This window comes from Cloeon dipterum, chromosome X, assembly GCF_949628265.1.
Source record: "Cloeon dipterum chromosome X, ieCloDipt1.1, whole genome shotgun sequence".
NCBI lineage: Eukaryota > Metazoa > Arthropoda > Insecta > Ephemeroptera > Baetidae > Cloeon > Cloeon dipterum.
The window spans coordinates 26,553,784-26,566,713 of NC_088790.1; the positions used below are offsets into that span (position 1 = coordinate 26,553,784).

Consider the following 12,930-nt stretch of genomic DNA (forward strand, 5'->3'; position numbering starts at 1 on the left):
CATCGAGTAGTGATAGTGTGACGTCACGTTCAAGTAGTGACGTTGCCTGGTGCCGCTGGTGCCTCCAGCCAGCAAGTGGAAGGGGAAAGTGGCTGTTTTGGCTGCTCTCTTTTGGTGCGTTCGCGAATTTTAATTTAACCCGCAGCACTTTCCCCCAAATTTACCTGGAATTTTCCTAGTTTATGCTTAACGAATTCCAATTCTAAAACATCCGAAATTCGCGAAATCCTACAATGCCGCATTGATAGTACTCTCTCTACGCTGCCATCTAATTAAATTATTTGGCTCTGGCTATACTCGAGCCGTTCGCGCCACTTCTGTTCAAAAAGTGACATCTGCGCAGAATGGGCGCCAACGTTGTCGATGCAGCCAGCTGGGACTGTGAGGGCAGCAAGCAAAAGCAAAGCAAGCTAACGCGGAGGCCAGAGAAGACGAAGAGAAGCCGAGGGCGCCGTGGAACCAACACTTTTATGGTTTGCGGCAGCGACGCATCCGTGTTCGGAGACGGCAGACGTTGGCATCTGCCGTGACCTGCAGCACGATGGCCCTCAACCTATGGGATAGTAAGGTTCTGCAGCTGATCGCCGCCGGTCTGCTGCTTTTCTACGTTTGGATGGACGTGGCCCTCTACTACCAAGTGCAGGTGCATTGTTTGTTTGTTTGTTTTTGTGTTCGCCTCGCGGATTTTTTATCTTAAATAAGTATTTCGCTGTTAGTACACACATACACTTAGTACGCTTTCAACAGCGGAAGTTGAACTGAATCATCTTCCCTAAGCAAATAAGGAAAAAATATTTATTTTCCCGGGGATTTCTGTAAATGTGGTTTTTCCACTCTTTTTCATTAGTCTGAATATGCACAAGCAAAGGATCCGCCCCTTGGGGTTGTATCTAATTCATCTCTAAAAGCTTGATTTTCTTTTTAATTTTGATACCAAAAAAAAAGGGAAATAATCAAATAGATTGGATATTTCCAGCAGCATTGTTTTTGTTCTAAAAATTTCCATTCAATTTTAACGAAACTTGAAAAATATTAACACCATTCGAGATATATTTTTAATGCGCATTAATACTATCAAAACATTTACCTTTGGAAAAGAGTTGTTGTTGTTGTATTTTTTTTCGTTGATAAAAATTAGAGATAGTCCCGCATTATTTCTTGTGAAGCGTTCGTTTATCGCCTCTCCACTTCCTGTCCTGTGTGTTTTCGAAACCCCTAAAATCGAGCTAGTTCAAACAGCTCATTTCAGTGCGAGATTATTTTCGGCTTCAAGTAGTGTTTCTTAGTCACCGAATACACAGACGGAGCCTAATAAACCGAAGATGCTGCTGGCCGGACAGACGAAAAAAGTTCTAAGCCCTGCAAAAAAGTTGGCATTGAAACAGACAGTTTAGTTCTGCAGGAAGATATAGTTATTATATTCCTCTCTCTCGGTAGGGTGGTGTAATTTTTATTAATTTTAAATTATTTATTACAAATAGTTAATTATCGAGAGAAATTAAGGGAAATCGAAATAACTCCTTGGTCAGTGGGAAAGTTTTATTAATTCTACTCTAAATTTTTGATGCAGCGATCCAGGGATGAGCTCATCGCAGAAATTGATAACCAGACTTTTCCTCATTGTAAACAGAGCTGTTATTTTTGTTTGACATTCTACTCGACTAGTTTATCGGCTTAAATAATGCGCTGTAATTAATTATAATCTTTTTACTATGAGGAAAGTTGACCGTTTCCTCCTATGGTTTAATATTATGAATCATTTTCTATGTTTAAATATATTGCCTAGGATTTTAAACATTTTTTCGTAGGATTTTTTAAAGATAGATTTAGAAAATGGTTTCCGCTGGTCAGATCCAAGTTAGGGGTAAAAATGTGGGAAACTTCGAGCTCTCTTTTGCTTTCTGTACAAGTGTCGCGGCAAATAATATCATTATTTTGTCGCAATCCAGCTTCTGTACTTCTATTTATTTATCAAATTTTGAAATATAGGCGACCACTTGAGGCTGTTTCCATGTTCAATATAAATTAAACCAGGCTTCATCCTCGTTGTCGAAAAGAATTCGTCGTTTTTAATCCTCGACTAGTTCCGACGTCATCGAATACGGCCTATTCTTTTTTATCACCTGTTTTGAGACGGCGTGCTCCAGCCGACGCCATACTTGCGCGTCACGTAATTCTGGCCCCTGGTGGATTATTATAAAATTTATTTTTCTGTTTGGATTGTCAAATAAATACATGACATTGGCTCTGCAAATTCAGAACTAAAAATAGTCGAGAAAAGTTTAAAAAATAAATTTCTCGTTATAATTTACGCCTTTTTTAAATTTTGCTTCAGTTTTGGTCCAAAAAATCAAAATTAAAATTAATAAATCTGAACTCACAAGAGTTGTGAATACTTTAAAAATCAAGGGAAAATATTTCTGACACTATTATTGGTTTTTCATCTAATTTTAATTGGAGTTGAAATGAAATTAAACAGTATAATTAAGTTAAGAGGAGATGTAATTTTAATAACGACATGTTTTTACGTTTCCCAAATTTTTAACAAACACTTTAGATGGGAATTTATTTTTAATTTGATGTAAATGACTAGTTTTTAAAGTGGAATGATACTGGGCAACAATTGAAAATTATTTAAATTGTTGGATGCCGTAAGCAATTGATCGATAAACAATTTGTCCAACAATTTGCAATAATAAAAAACGGCCCTTCCTACAATAAAAATTCAAATTTTGCCAATTTTTCTCCAAAATTTACAGTGCTTGAACATATTTTCTTGGCATATTCTGATTCCTCTCGTCGAGATCTGTCCAACGGTGTATGCCACTAATTGGGGAAACTCTTGGTTTTGAAATTAAATCGGATTTCAAGTTAAGGAGACAGCCATTACCATTTGAAAAGCACGCTAACTTTCCAGCCAATTTTCTCAAAAAATTGCAGCGCTCCTTAGATCAATTTAGGCTTTAACTGAATCCTAAGGGACGAGTTCATGCATTGGCAACAAGCATTTTCCACGCTTTTCCAGTCCAGTTCCTCTTTAAAAAACAACAAATAAGAACAATTTGAATTATTGACTGTAGCAAGTTAGCAATTATTTCTGATTTTGCCAAATTTCGCGAAAATTTGTCATTGGTTTTGCTTGTTTTCGATTCCTGCCATCGCAATCTGTCTCACTATGAGCGAATTGTGAGCTATAGCAGACGGAGCCCTCCCTTTTCATTATGTTTTCAACGATTGATTTTTATCACAATCCCGATTGCAAAAATGAGACTCTATTTTTAACCGCCACTGCGTCGACTTGTTTTTGTTTAATTAATTCGTGTTTGCTTTACTTTTCAGGCTATGCCGGTATCGAACGGAAAGGGAAGTGCAGCCAGCAGCTCATCATCGCCTTTCGCCCATGTGACGATGAAAGCCCTTTTGCTCGACCACACGACGCACTACGTGCACAATCCGCTGGCCGTCTGGTTTAACGAGGCCACGAACTTTGCAGAGGTCAGCAATCAATTCGGTAGCCGAACCAGACATTTTTCATCTGCACCCTAATTGGCAAAAACACGCTCTGTTTATTGAGAAGCCACACACGAGCCGCGATGAATTAGCAAATCTGCTCCGCGTTGCATTTCGCAACAATTCCGAACGACCACCGATGCGTCCGATTGCGTCACCACTCGCCCGCGCCCGCGCGCGTGTGTGAGTGTGTGCAGACAGGACGGCTCTTTATTTGAAGCGAATTTAATGTCGGCCTCTGAGAGGAATTGATGTGACAGCTGACGCAGAATTCCTCTTTTTCCTGTGCGAATCGCAAACTTTCTGCGCCGACGTTTGGTTTCAGCAGCATCAGATAAATTGTCGGTCTGGTGCCGTGCCAAAAGTAATTCGCTTTCGTGTGATGGCATTAAAAGAAATAAAAGAAAAGCTTCTCGTGTGGCAATGCGTGCAACGCGGACATTATTTGCGCCCAGTCGATGATGGAAATTGTCTGATTAGGCGATACGCTCGGATTTTCACGGCTCTACTGACCCTCTTTAGGTTTTCACGTGGATCACGGCTAACATGGTTAGCTTCAGTCATGTGGTCGTCGCTGTTGTCGGAATGAAGCTGCTCTGGAGTGATTCTCTCTCTACCAGACAGCTCGGCGTCTTACTCTTTGAGGTATGACTAACTAAGACTTTTATTATTATTAGATTATCCCTGCTAGATTTTTGTCACGCATTGTTGAGCTCATGCTATGCGTACATGTTGTAAATTTGTCTCTCTTTCATTGGAATGACGAGACCATTCGGATTTAAGAGGATTGCTTGCGGCAGCCCAACTCTCTTCTTTTTGGTTACATGAATTGATTTCACGGGACAAATGAATAAAAGATCCAGAGGTGCGTGGGCAGTAACACGAGCTGGTCATGTTCTGGACTTTATATAATGCTGATAGGGTGAGGGGCCGACGCACGGTACGAGAACGAACGCGTGATATAATTTTCCTCTTCCATAATTCACTTTTTGCCACACATCCTGGCTATAAATCCAAACATAGCAAAGCCATTTTTGTGCAATTTAATCCAATTTTATTCTTCTATGTACCTCAGGTCGTTAAAATAGTCCCAGATATTATCGTTAAAATCTCATTTGGAATTATTTCCTGTAAAATTAATATTCTGAATGATTTAAAAGGACAACAGATCTTGTTAAAACATATTTAATACGTAATTTAACAAAATGAGATAAATATCAATGGAATACTCGGAAAGAAAAATGATCAAATTCTAAAATTCCGAAAGTATTTTGTTAGTTTATGGCATGCTTGAAAATTGATAAGAAAATTGGATATTACCAGTCAAATTTTATTTTCTCACAATTTTCTACATATTGATATTTTAAAACTACGTCAGAAAGAGTTGAACCGATAGTAAATTTTACAAGGAAAATCTTTTTAAAGGGTAATTTTGCATGAATTAACGAAATTGAATTGTTACATTTATTTTAAGAAATATATTCCACTGCTTAAATTAGGGAATGGGATAGAAATGATTTTGAAGCGCATATTTTGGTCAATTATGAGCGTCAGCTTTGCAGATAAACGTTGTCGATAGTCCCTGAAATGACAGAAAACCGTATAAACCAATTAGGGGTGGAACGGGGTGGGGGTTGGCACCCGAATCACTTCATTTCATAGGGGATTAAAAGATAAATCCAACGGTATAGTAGTTTTAGTATTTGTGACAGAGCATTCAAATGGTTTCTCGAGGTGGAAAAAAATTTCCCTCGGTTATTACAATTTCTTAATTTCACGTTCAGTGAAAGAGAAGAGTTTGGTTTAAATTGCAGATGAGAATATTTAATTAAGATAACAACGTTTACCCATAGCCCACAAAAATGTCACGTTTCATAAAAATTTTCATCACGCTCTGCCCTCTCAATATTGGTTCATCCAGATTTTAAATTCAACCTTTTGTTTTGTGTCTGAAATCCCTTTATAAACAACCAAAATTCCAAAATCAGGTGCGCTCCTTCCTCGACGCCTTCGATGGAACGCTGGCGCGCGCCAGGGCGCACAGCTCTCTCGAGGAGCCGGGCATCGGGTCTTCAGGACACCTGATCGACGGCGCGTGCGACGCCCTCGGCTGCACGGCCATGTTTTTCGGCTGCCTGGGAATACTGCGACGCAAGCCGCCGCCGCACTACTCAGCCCTGCCCGGTCCCGGGGGCAAAGAGGCCAGGGAGACGCTGGCCCAGTCGAACCGCCGCGCCCTCGTGCTCGTCGGTTGCGCCGCTCTGCAAATGACCCTGAGCTCTCTCTTCTGGAACAGGACTCTCAGCGAGTACCACGATCTCCTAGAAATCCCTGGATCGACTTATTCTACTAGGGTGCGTGGTTTTTTTGAGAAATGATAATTTAAAATTGTGTTTTGCTTGATTTTTTGGTAAAATCAAAATTGGCAATCAAAATTTTGAATTTTTATTTTGGTTTGCAGATAAGTAACGACTGTTTATTTTTATTTATAGGTAATTCAAAACACTGTGTTCAAGTCGTCGGCCCTGTGGATCACAGTCTGGTTCTGGCGGCTTACCAATCCACACGCCATGATGGAAATGATCTTGATTAGCATATTCCTGGACAAATTATGGGTATGTTTACAGCGGCAGTTTGATTCTTATCTTTTGACGCGGACTGCATTAAGCACCAGTCTGTTTTTTCTGTCAAATTACGTTAAAAGCGTGAGTTTGTAGAGCTAAAAATAAATTGCAGTGAACAGTTTTAAAATTTTGGAGAATACTTGAGAAAATATTATGGACTTTGAGCTAACTGGCCTAAAATATAAAATAAAAATTGAAATTTCTTAAAGTATCTGGATTTATTTATCATTTTTGTGAAACTCTAAGAATGCTACATTTTAGTTTGCGGTGAATAAGTAGAATGAAAGCATTTTCCATCGACGTAAATAATATCCCAAGAGGAACATTTTTTATTTGGCGGCGTTGGCATGTCTAGGGGCTCGGAAGGAATAAAATCCTTATGGGATTGAACATGGAAATGCTTTTAAATTGATTCATGATGATTTTTCAAGGTAGACTCTATTTGACGAATTGTCTCAACTGATGATTCATTTTTTATTTACTGGGAAAGTCTGTTCGTTTTAGACTTTGGCCAAGGATATCGTTAATTAATGCTCATTAATTGATGAAGATAAAACTGCTCCAATTTTTTACGCTGATTAAAAGATAATGCAGCTTCATCTTGATCACTTGAAAAATAACTCATTTTTAAATTAAATAAAATTAGTTTTTTTTGTAGCACCATCACAAAATTAAAGACAATTTAATTTAACGTTAAAAAATTTGAAACTGAATCAGCTTTCTTCGTGCATTCAGATTTTTGTTCAAGTTTTACAATTTTTATGGTGTTAAAATAGCTCATCGATCGATAAGTCTTTTTAAATTTTCTACAAACAAATAAATCCATATTGAAAGCTATTTTTAAACCAAGCAAAATTTTATTTTCCAAAGCATCTGAAAATTGCTAAAATAATAATTTCAAAAGAGTCTCCCTGGCTAAACAAGTTAAATTAATTCACAAAACACCGAAACATTTTAATTCTCTTAATAAACTAATTAAAAATTTTCTTATGTAATTTTCAGCATTTCCTGTCGTGGATCCAGTACATAGGGTTCGTGATCCTGCTGGTACAAGTGTCGATAACAGAGACGCACCTGCACTACGTCCAGGACTTGATCCCGGCAGTGAACTCCAGCATGATGACTCCGCTCTCGGGACGATAGCCTCGAATAATTTCGGCTATCTGAACGCGCTGTGATCTGAACGGTAGTCGTTGCCGGGCGCAGTTTTTTCTCGCGCTGAACTCAATCAAAGTGACAATGACGGAATGACGCAATGCAGACTCCCGTGATAGCTTCTGTCCTGACAAGACAATTTAAAGTTGCGTGTAAATACCGACGAGCACATTTGGAATTACTGCGCGCCTCGCGTCGCAGTTCTCACTGATCAAAAGACTCCTACTGTAAACCTACTGACTCGCACCTTGCATGCCTACACACTGCTTGGATGGTTGAAAAAATAATTTATTTGTATGGAATGGCCCAAACCGCAAATTTGGGCCGTTGGATTCGCAGGGGTCGCCTGATTTTGTCTGAAATTGTCAGGAAAGATAATCGTCTTTTTTCCATGCTTCTCAGCAATAACTTTTAGCTTTCCTAAGTCACTTGCAAAAGGCCAATCGTTGGAATAGTCATGATATAAAGGCGATATCTTTGGTTGCTTCCTGGACAAAATTTTATTCTTAATTTTAATTAAAAGCCTACTGGTAATAAAGCAGGGACAAACAATGAAGTTCCTTTCCTCAAGATGAATTCCTTCAACTCTCATAATTTTTTATATGGAGGGGATTTTCATTTTAAAAAAGATTTAAATTGTTTCTTGAGGAGTCAAATAAAATATCAAGCAATTTAAAATCGTTTTCCAAGTTTTATCAACGGAAGCACCAAATTTCCTGTTCATCCCATTTGGACAAAATAGGCGCCTCCATTTTTTTGCAGGCCAGTTGCGGGTCACCATGGTACTCTAATCAAGCGTTAACTATTGAAAACCAAATCGTAAACGCAATCCGGCCTCTTTACGTGTATCGATTTTAACAAATAATAATAATAATAACAATGCTACCCTCTTAAATGTTTAACCATCCTCAAAATATATATATTGTCTATGAAACGATAATCAAAACAGCAAGACAAGTGTTGCTATCGTCTGAGCAAATGTTGGAACGTTTAGAGACTCGGTGTTTCATGTTTTGGGTTGGCTGTTAACTGTTGAACCGAAATCTTCATTCTATGCTTCTTAAAATTTCAAGTACAAATTGATGGAAGAATGATCTACAAGTAGTCATTTATGATTTCTCGTCTAGGTGTAAACACACACTGCAAGCAGCAATAATTAGATCCTCGATAATTATCGTTTCTGGTTTCGCAACAACTAAAAATGTGAGCTTTTTAGTGAGGGTGAATCTACCGAAACTGAATTATGACTAAGTGCTCTTACAAAAAATGTTATCTACGTGACAAAGCTAGAGATATTGATAAGCCATGATTCTTGCCTAAATGCGTTGTGACCTCCGTTATGTTAGTTGCCATAGAATTATTGATGTAATTGTGAATTAGTTCGAGTTCGCCGCCAAGATGATCAGAATTTCTATCTTGGCGCCGCATGGAGTTTTTTTGCCATTTGTTTTTTGAAAAATTGATTTTTCTGGAATCTCCACATTTTGTCAAAACTAACAGATCTGATTGATGTTGTATTTTATTAAATCTATATACATCATGTCCGATACCCGTATTTGCTTTTTATTGCATAATATTTTGTGCCCCTGCAAGTTTTCTGCTATGCAACCTGCGAGGTTGGCATGATATTCCGGCTGCGTACATTCATCACGACTGTCTGTCAGAACTCGGAAGCCGCTAATAACTCTTCATCGATCGGTCGGCACCGCACCAATTTCCTTTTCAAATCGTATTCATCTGACAAATTGAAAAAAGCACTAATGACTCTGTCGCGTTTGTCATTATTAGTGTGTGAATGCCGACCAAAGTGCCAATTCAGTGCCGATGGGCGAGCCATTCACAATGAGAGTCGCGCGGGATAATGGCTCTTATATCACGTTTCACTATCGATCTGTGGCGGATAAAATTTTCGAGCTGCGTGTAATTTAGAATCGTGTAAATCGATAACTGATAACAAACATTAAATTATAGGTTTTGAATTATTTTTATTGATGGATTATTGCTTATATTTTAGTCGTATTTTCTGCCACGATATCAGAAAAATACAGTTTTCAGCGATTTTCCTTCCCCTGATGTTTGTTACGTTTTATTCCGAATATTTTTGCTTGATTTTCATAAACATAATTGAACTTTAATGTAATATTTAAAAATCTAAACGAATGTGGGCCGGAATTAGCTCAAATTTATCGCTCAAAACACCTCGACAGGAATTTGTCCGAACGGATTTTGCGGATTAAAAAAGCTGGACCAATTCACATGATATTTTAAAATAGATAGATCGATTTATAATTTGTCCAACATTGTAAGGCCAATAATTATAAACAATAGTCTTTTACGAATTTTACAATAGAAGTTTATAGCTTTTAGGAGGGCAACTGAGCCCCTACATCAAACATAAATCCAGAATTATTAATTATTATCAATTGCTGACTGCACAATCTTGGTAAAAATATTCTCAATTCATATACAAATTTGATTTTCCTACTTAACTTCTAAAAAAGATTATTAAAATGAGTTTAAACATACAAAAATAAATATATTTTGGCTGTTTCCTCTCCTCTGCATAGACCTGCAAGACTTAATCTTGCTTTAGTCAATTAAATTAAAAAGTTAAATATTATTCAGGGTCACGAGGATTGCTGTCTCAGCCAACTCGACTTTGAAGAAGTGTTAGCAGCGCTATATAAATGTCAAAATATTAAAAAATTCCAGTGACAAATAGACCCCGGCAGCCCTTTGATTTTCTTGGCATGCTAATTACATTTTCAGCTGGACCAGCCACAGACGCCGCAGGATTTAATTTACCGCGGTGCAGCTCTGAGACGTACACCATCAAAAGAACGATTTTTGTGTGACTGATGGCACCAATTATTTGCCATTTCATCAAAGAGATTTAAAAAATGCAGGAATTCCGTTGGATTAACGAAATATTTGTTTTAATTAAGTTTTATCTGAAGAAAATTTTATAAAAATCCCAGTTAATAAGAATTTATTTTTAGCACCGATTTTTTCACCTAAAAATGACATCATTATTATTTTATTAGGCATATAAAGAATAAAATCTGTCCAAGCTATTTTTAATTTTGCTGGCTTTGTTCCTATTTTTTCCTTCAGATTTGAATGATGCTCGTGCATTATGAATTCATGATTGCCGCGGAGAGTGAGAGTAAGAGGTGGCTTTTTGCATTAACATCTTTTGTGTGGGAGCTCACCTTGTTCGTTTTCGGGGAACAATAGATTCGGTTTCATAGAAAAAGCTGTTTCGCAAAGTCGTGTGATATTGAGAGCTCGGCCAAACGCAAAACAGAAAAGCCAGGATGTGCGCGTTGGACGAGCACAAACTGGAATGATGCAGCGTGAAATCTTGTTTATTTGCAACAATGCAAAGCGTACACTGTCGAAATGTAATCCAAGGCAGTCTCATTAATTGCGCATAGTTCGCGCTTGGGAAATAATTTTGAATGAGCCGGATCTCACTTCATTGTCAAGGCGAGAAATATCTTGACTGTTAAATATAATCTGATATATAAATAATTGCAATTAGTAGGAGGTTTAATGGGATTTTCGGTTGAGAGGCTATTTCATAATAAATCATTCTTAAAGACCGTCTTTGACGAATTTTCTGAGCTCACCAATCGATTCTTGAGGGTCGAATTAGGCAAAGTGGATATTTTTTCCGACCAAAAAGTCCAGCATCACGTGCGAACTTTTTTCCCGCCAAAACAATATGAATGCGAGAACTGCGCATGCGTCAGAGCTTGTTTGAGCACTTGTAGAGAGATCGCCTTCTTTGTCAGATTCAGCCAGCTATGACGCATGCGCACATCTCGCATTCATATTGTTTTGGCGGGAAAAAACGTTCGCACGTCGCGCTGGGCTTTTTGGGCAGGAAAAATATCCAATTTACCTAATTCGACCCTCAAGAATCGATTGGTGAGCACAGAAACTTCGCCAAAGACGGTCTTTAAAAGGATTTAGATAAAAAAATCAGAGTTTTTAAGATGTTCATTTTGAAATACTAAACGAAATTATTGACAGGATTTGTGTGCATTCAATTTTGTCTAGAAATTATTAATTCTCTTCGTATTTTTTAGATCTTGCAACAATGGAAAAATTTATGGATTGATTTTTCAATTTTAATTCAGGTAAAACTGGAATTATAACGTTTTAATTTTTAAACACTCATGTAAAAAAACAACAGGCAGCTTTTCTCCTAATTAAAGTGATAGTCGTACATAAGGTCAAGAAGATCTCCGAAATTCCATTCAAGGCTGTTGCAAATCTGACGTTTGGCCCAAATGATAAGCGCCTTGTGTGCACTTTGAATAACATGAGCAGCCAGACAAGAAGCATCAGCATCGTAATTTAATTAAAAATTCCTGTAGCGGCATTTTTTATTTGTAGCGCATTTGCACATACGCAGCGGCTAGCGGCGGTGCCTATGCCATGAGAGAAATATGGAAAAAAAATTGCCGCTGCGCTCACGAGGCGTGAAAGGTTCATGAACATCTCGTCGCTGACGGCGGCCAGTGTGTCTTTATTATTTTCGCCACGCCACCGCATAGGAGATGAGTTATTATATTGTTTGTTTTGTCTGCGAGGATGGGCATAAATTTTGTATGGTAATGAGGCTTGCGCTCGCTCGCGCAATTGCTACAATTTTCGTGTACGAACACCGCAGTGTTGAAAATATATGTAATTAGCCTTGTACGCGAAGAGAGTAGAAAAGGCACTAAATCTTTCAGGAATTTGCAATGAATGGGAAAACTGCTTTAAAGTGATTTAATACACGACAAAATATGAGCAGCACAATTTTAAGACCCGCTCCTGTTCTTTAGGGGAGGTCAAGACGAGTTTTCGCAATTCTAACAGTTAATAGAAGCCGTAATATTAGAAAAAAGCCGAATTAAAAAATCAAACACCACTTAAAATTAATGCACTCAAGTTCACACGTGTCTTGGGAATAATTTAAATGGTGAGATTGTTTTAAATTTGCGAAAAAATACACCAAAAATTAAAAAAATGTCCCGCAATGACCATGGACCTGATCTGATGGCCTTAAATTTAGGGTTTATTCGATCTGGTTTGACGAGGGAATTGACCAGTTGCATAAACCCTAAGTTATTAAAGCCACCAACAGATGGCGCAACCACAGACTCTCTTAAAAATTTTGTTTTAAGCGGTTTTAAGGCATGTCCGCTGCGATTTCAGACTCAATCTAGCTATTTTGATTTTTTTTAAATAATTTGCTTTTTTTGACGTGATGAAAACCAAAATCGGTTCAGCAATTCGCCGTAGAAACGTTGGAAAAGATTTTTTTATTTCAAAAAATAGTTTTTCACGATTCTACGGCGATTGGCTTAACCGATTTTGGTTTTCAGCACGTCAAAAAATAGCAAATTAATTGAAGAACGCACAGTAGCTAAGATTGAGTCTGAAATCGCAGCGGAAGTGCCTTAAAATCGAAAGTCTACAGTGGCGCCATCTGTTGGCGGCTTCGAACACTTAGGGTTTATGCAACTGGTGAATTCAGTAAACCACGTTCTCTAAATATTTTTCTATAAAACAAAAAAACGAAAATGTTTTGGACAAATTTTTTCACACCTGGTGTGCATTCTGTTGATTTTGATCAAAATTAGCA

The 12,930-nt window shown here is 37.8% G+C and overlaps 1 protein-coding gene across 1 annotated transcript; it reads left to right on the forward strand.

The window, feature by feature from the left end:
- Positions 1-369: 369 nt before the first annotated feature.
- On the forward strand, positions 370-8,838 carry Cpes (Ceramide phosphoethanolamine synthase). Its single transcript, XM_065494433.1, has 6 exons — positions 370-643; positions 3,340-3,495; positions 4,033-4,155; positions 5,499-5,864; positions 6,003-6,125; positions 7,137-8,838. The coding sequence occupies exons 1-6, from the start codon at positions 542-544 to the stop codon at positions 7,275-7,277; spliced, it is 1,011 nt and encodes a 336-aa protein (XP_065350505.1). The 5' UTR covers positions 370-541; the 3' UTR covers positions 7,278-8,838.
- Positions 8,839-12,930: the final 4,092 nt, after the last annotated feature.

What these genes read in the sequence shown, in the direction of transcription:
- Cpes (XM_065494433.1), top strand. Translation starts at nt 542, where the DNA reads ATGGCCCTCAACCTATGGGATAGTAAGGTTCTGCAGCTGATCGCCGCC. An exon ending in AGGCCACGAACTTTGCAGAG is followed by an intron (nt 3,496 to 4,032) that starts GTCAGCAATCAA and finishes GACCCTCTTTAG; the next exon opens with GTTTTCACGTGGATCACGGC. An exon ending in TATTCCTGGACAAATTATGG is followed by an intron (nt 6,126 to 7,136) that starts GTATGTTTACAG and finishes TGTAATTTTCAG; the next exon opens with CATTTCCTGTCGTGGATCCA.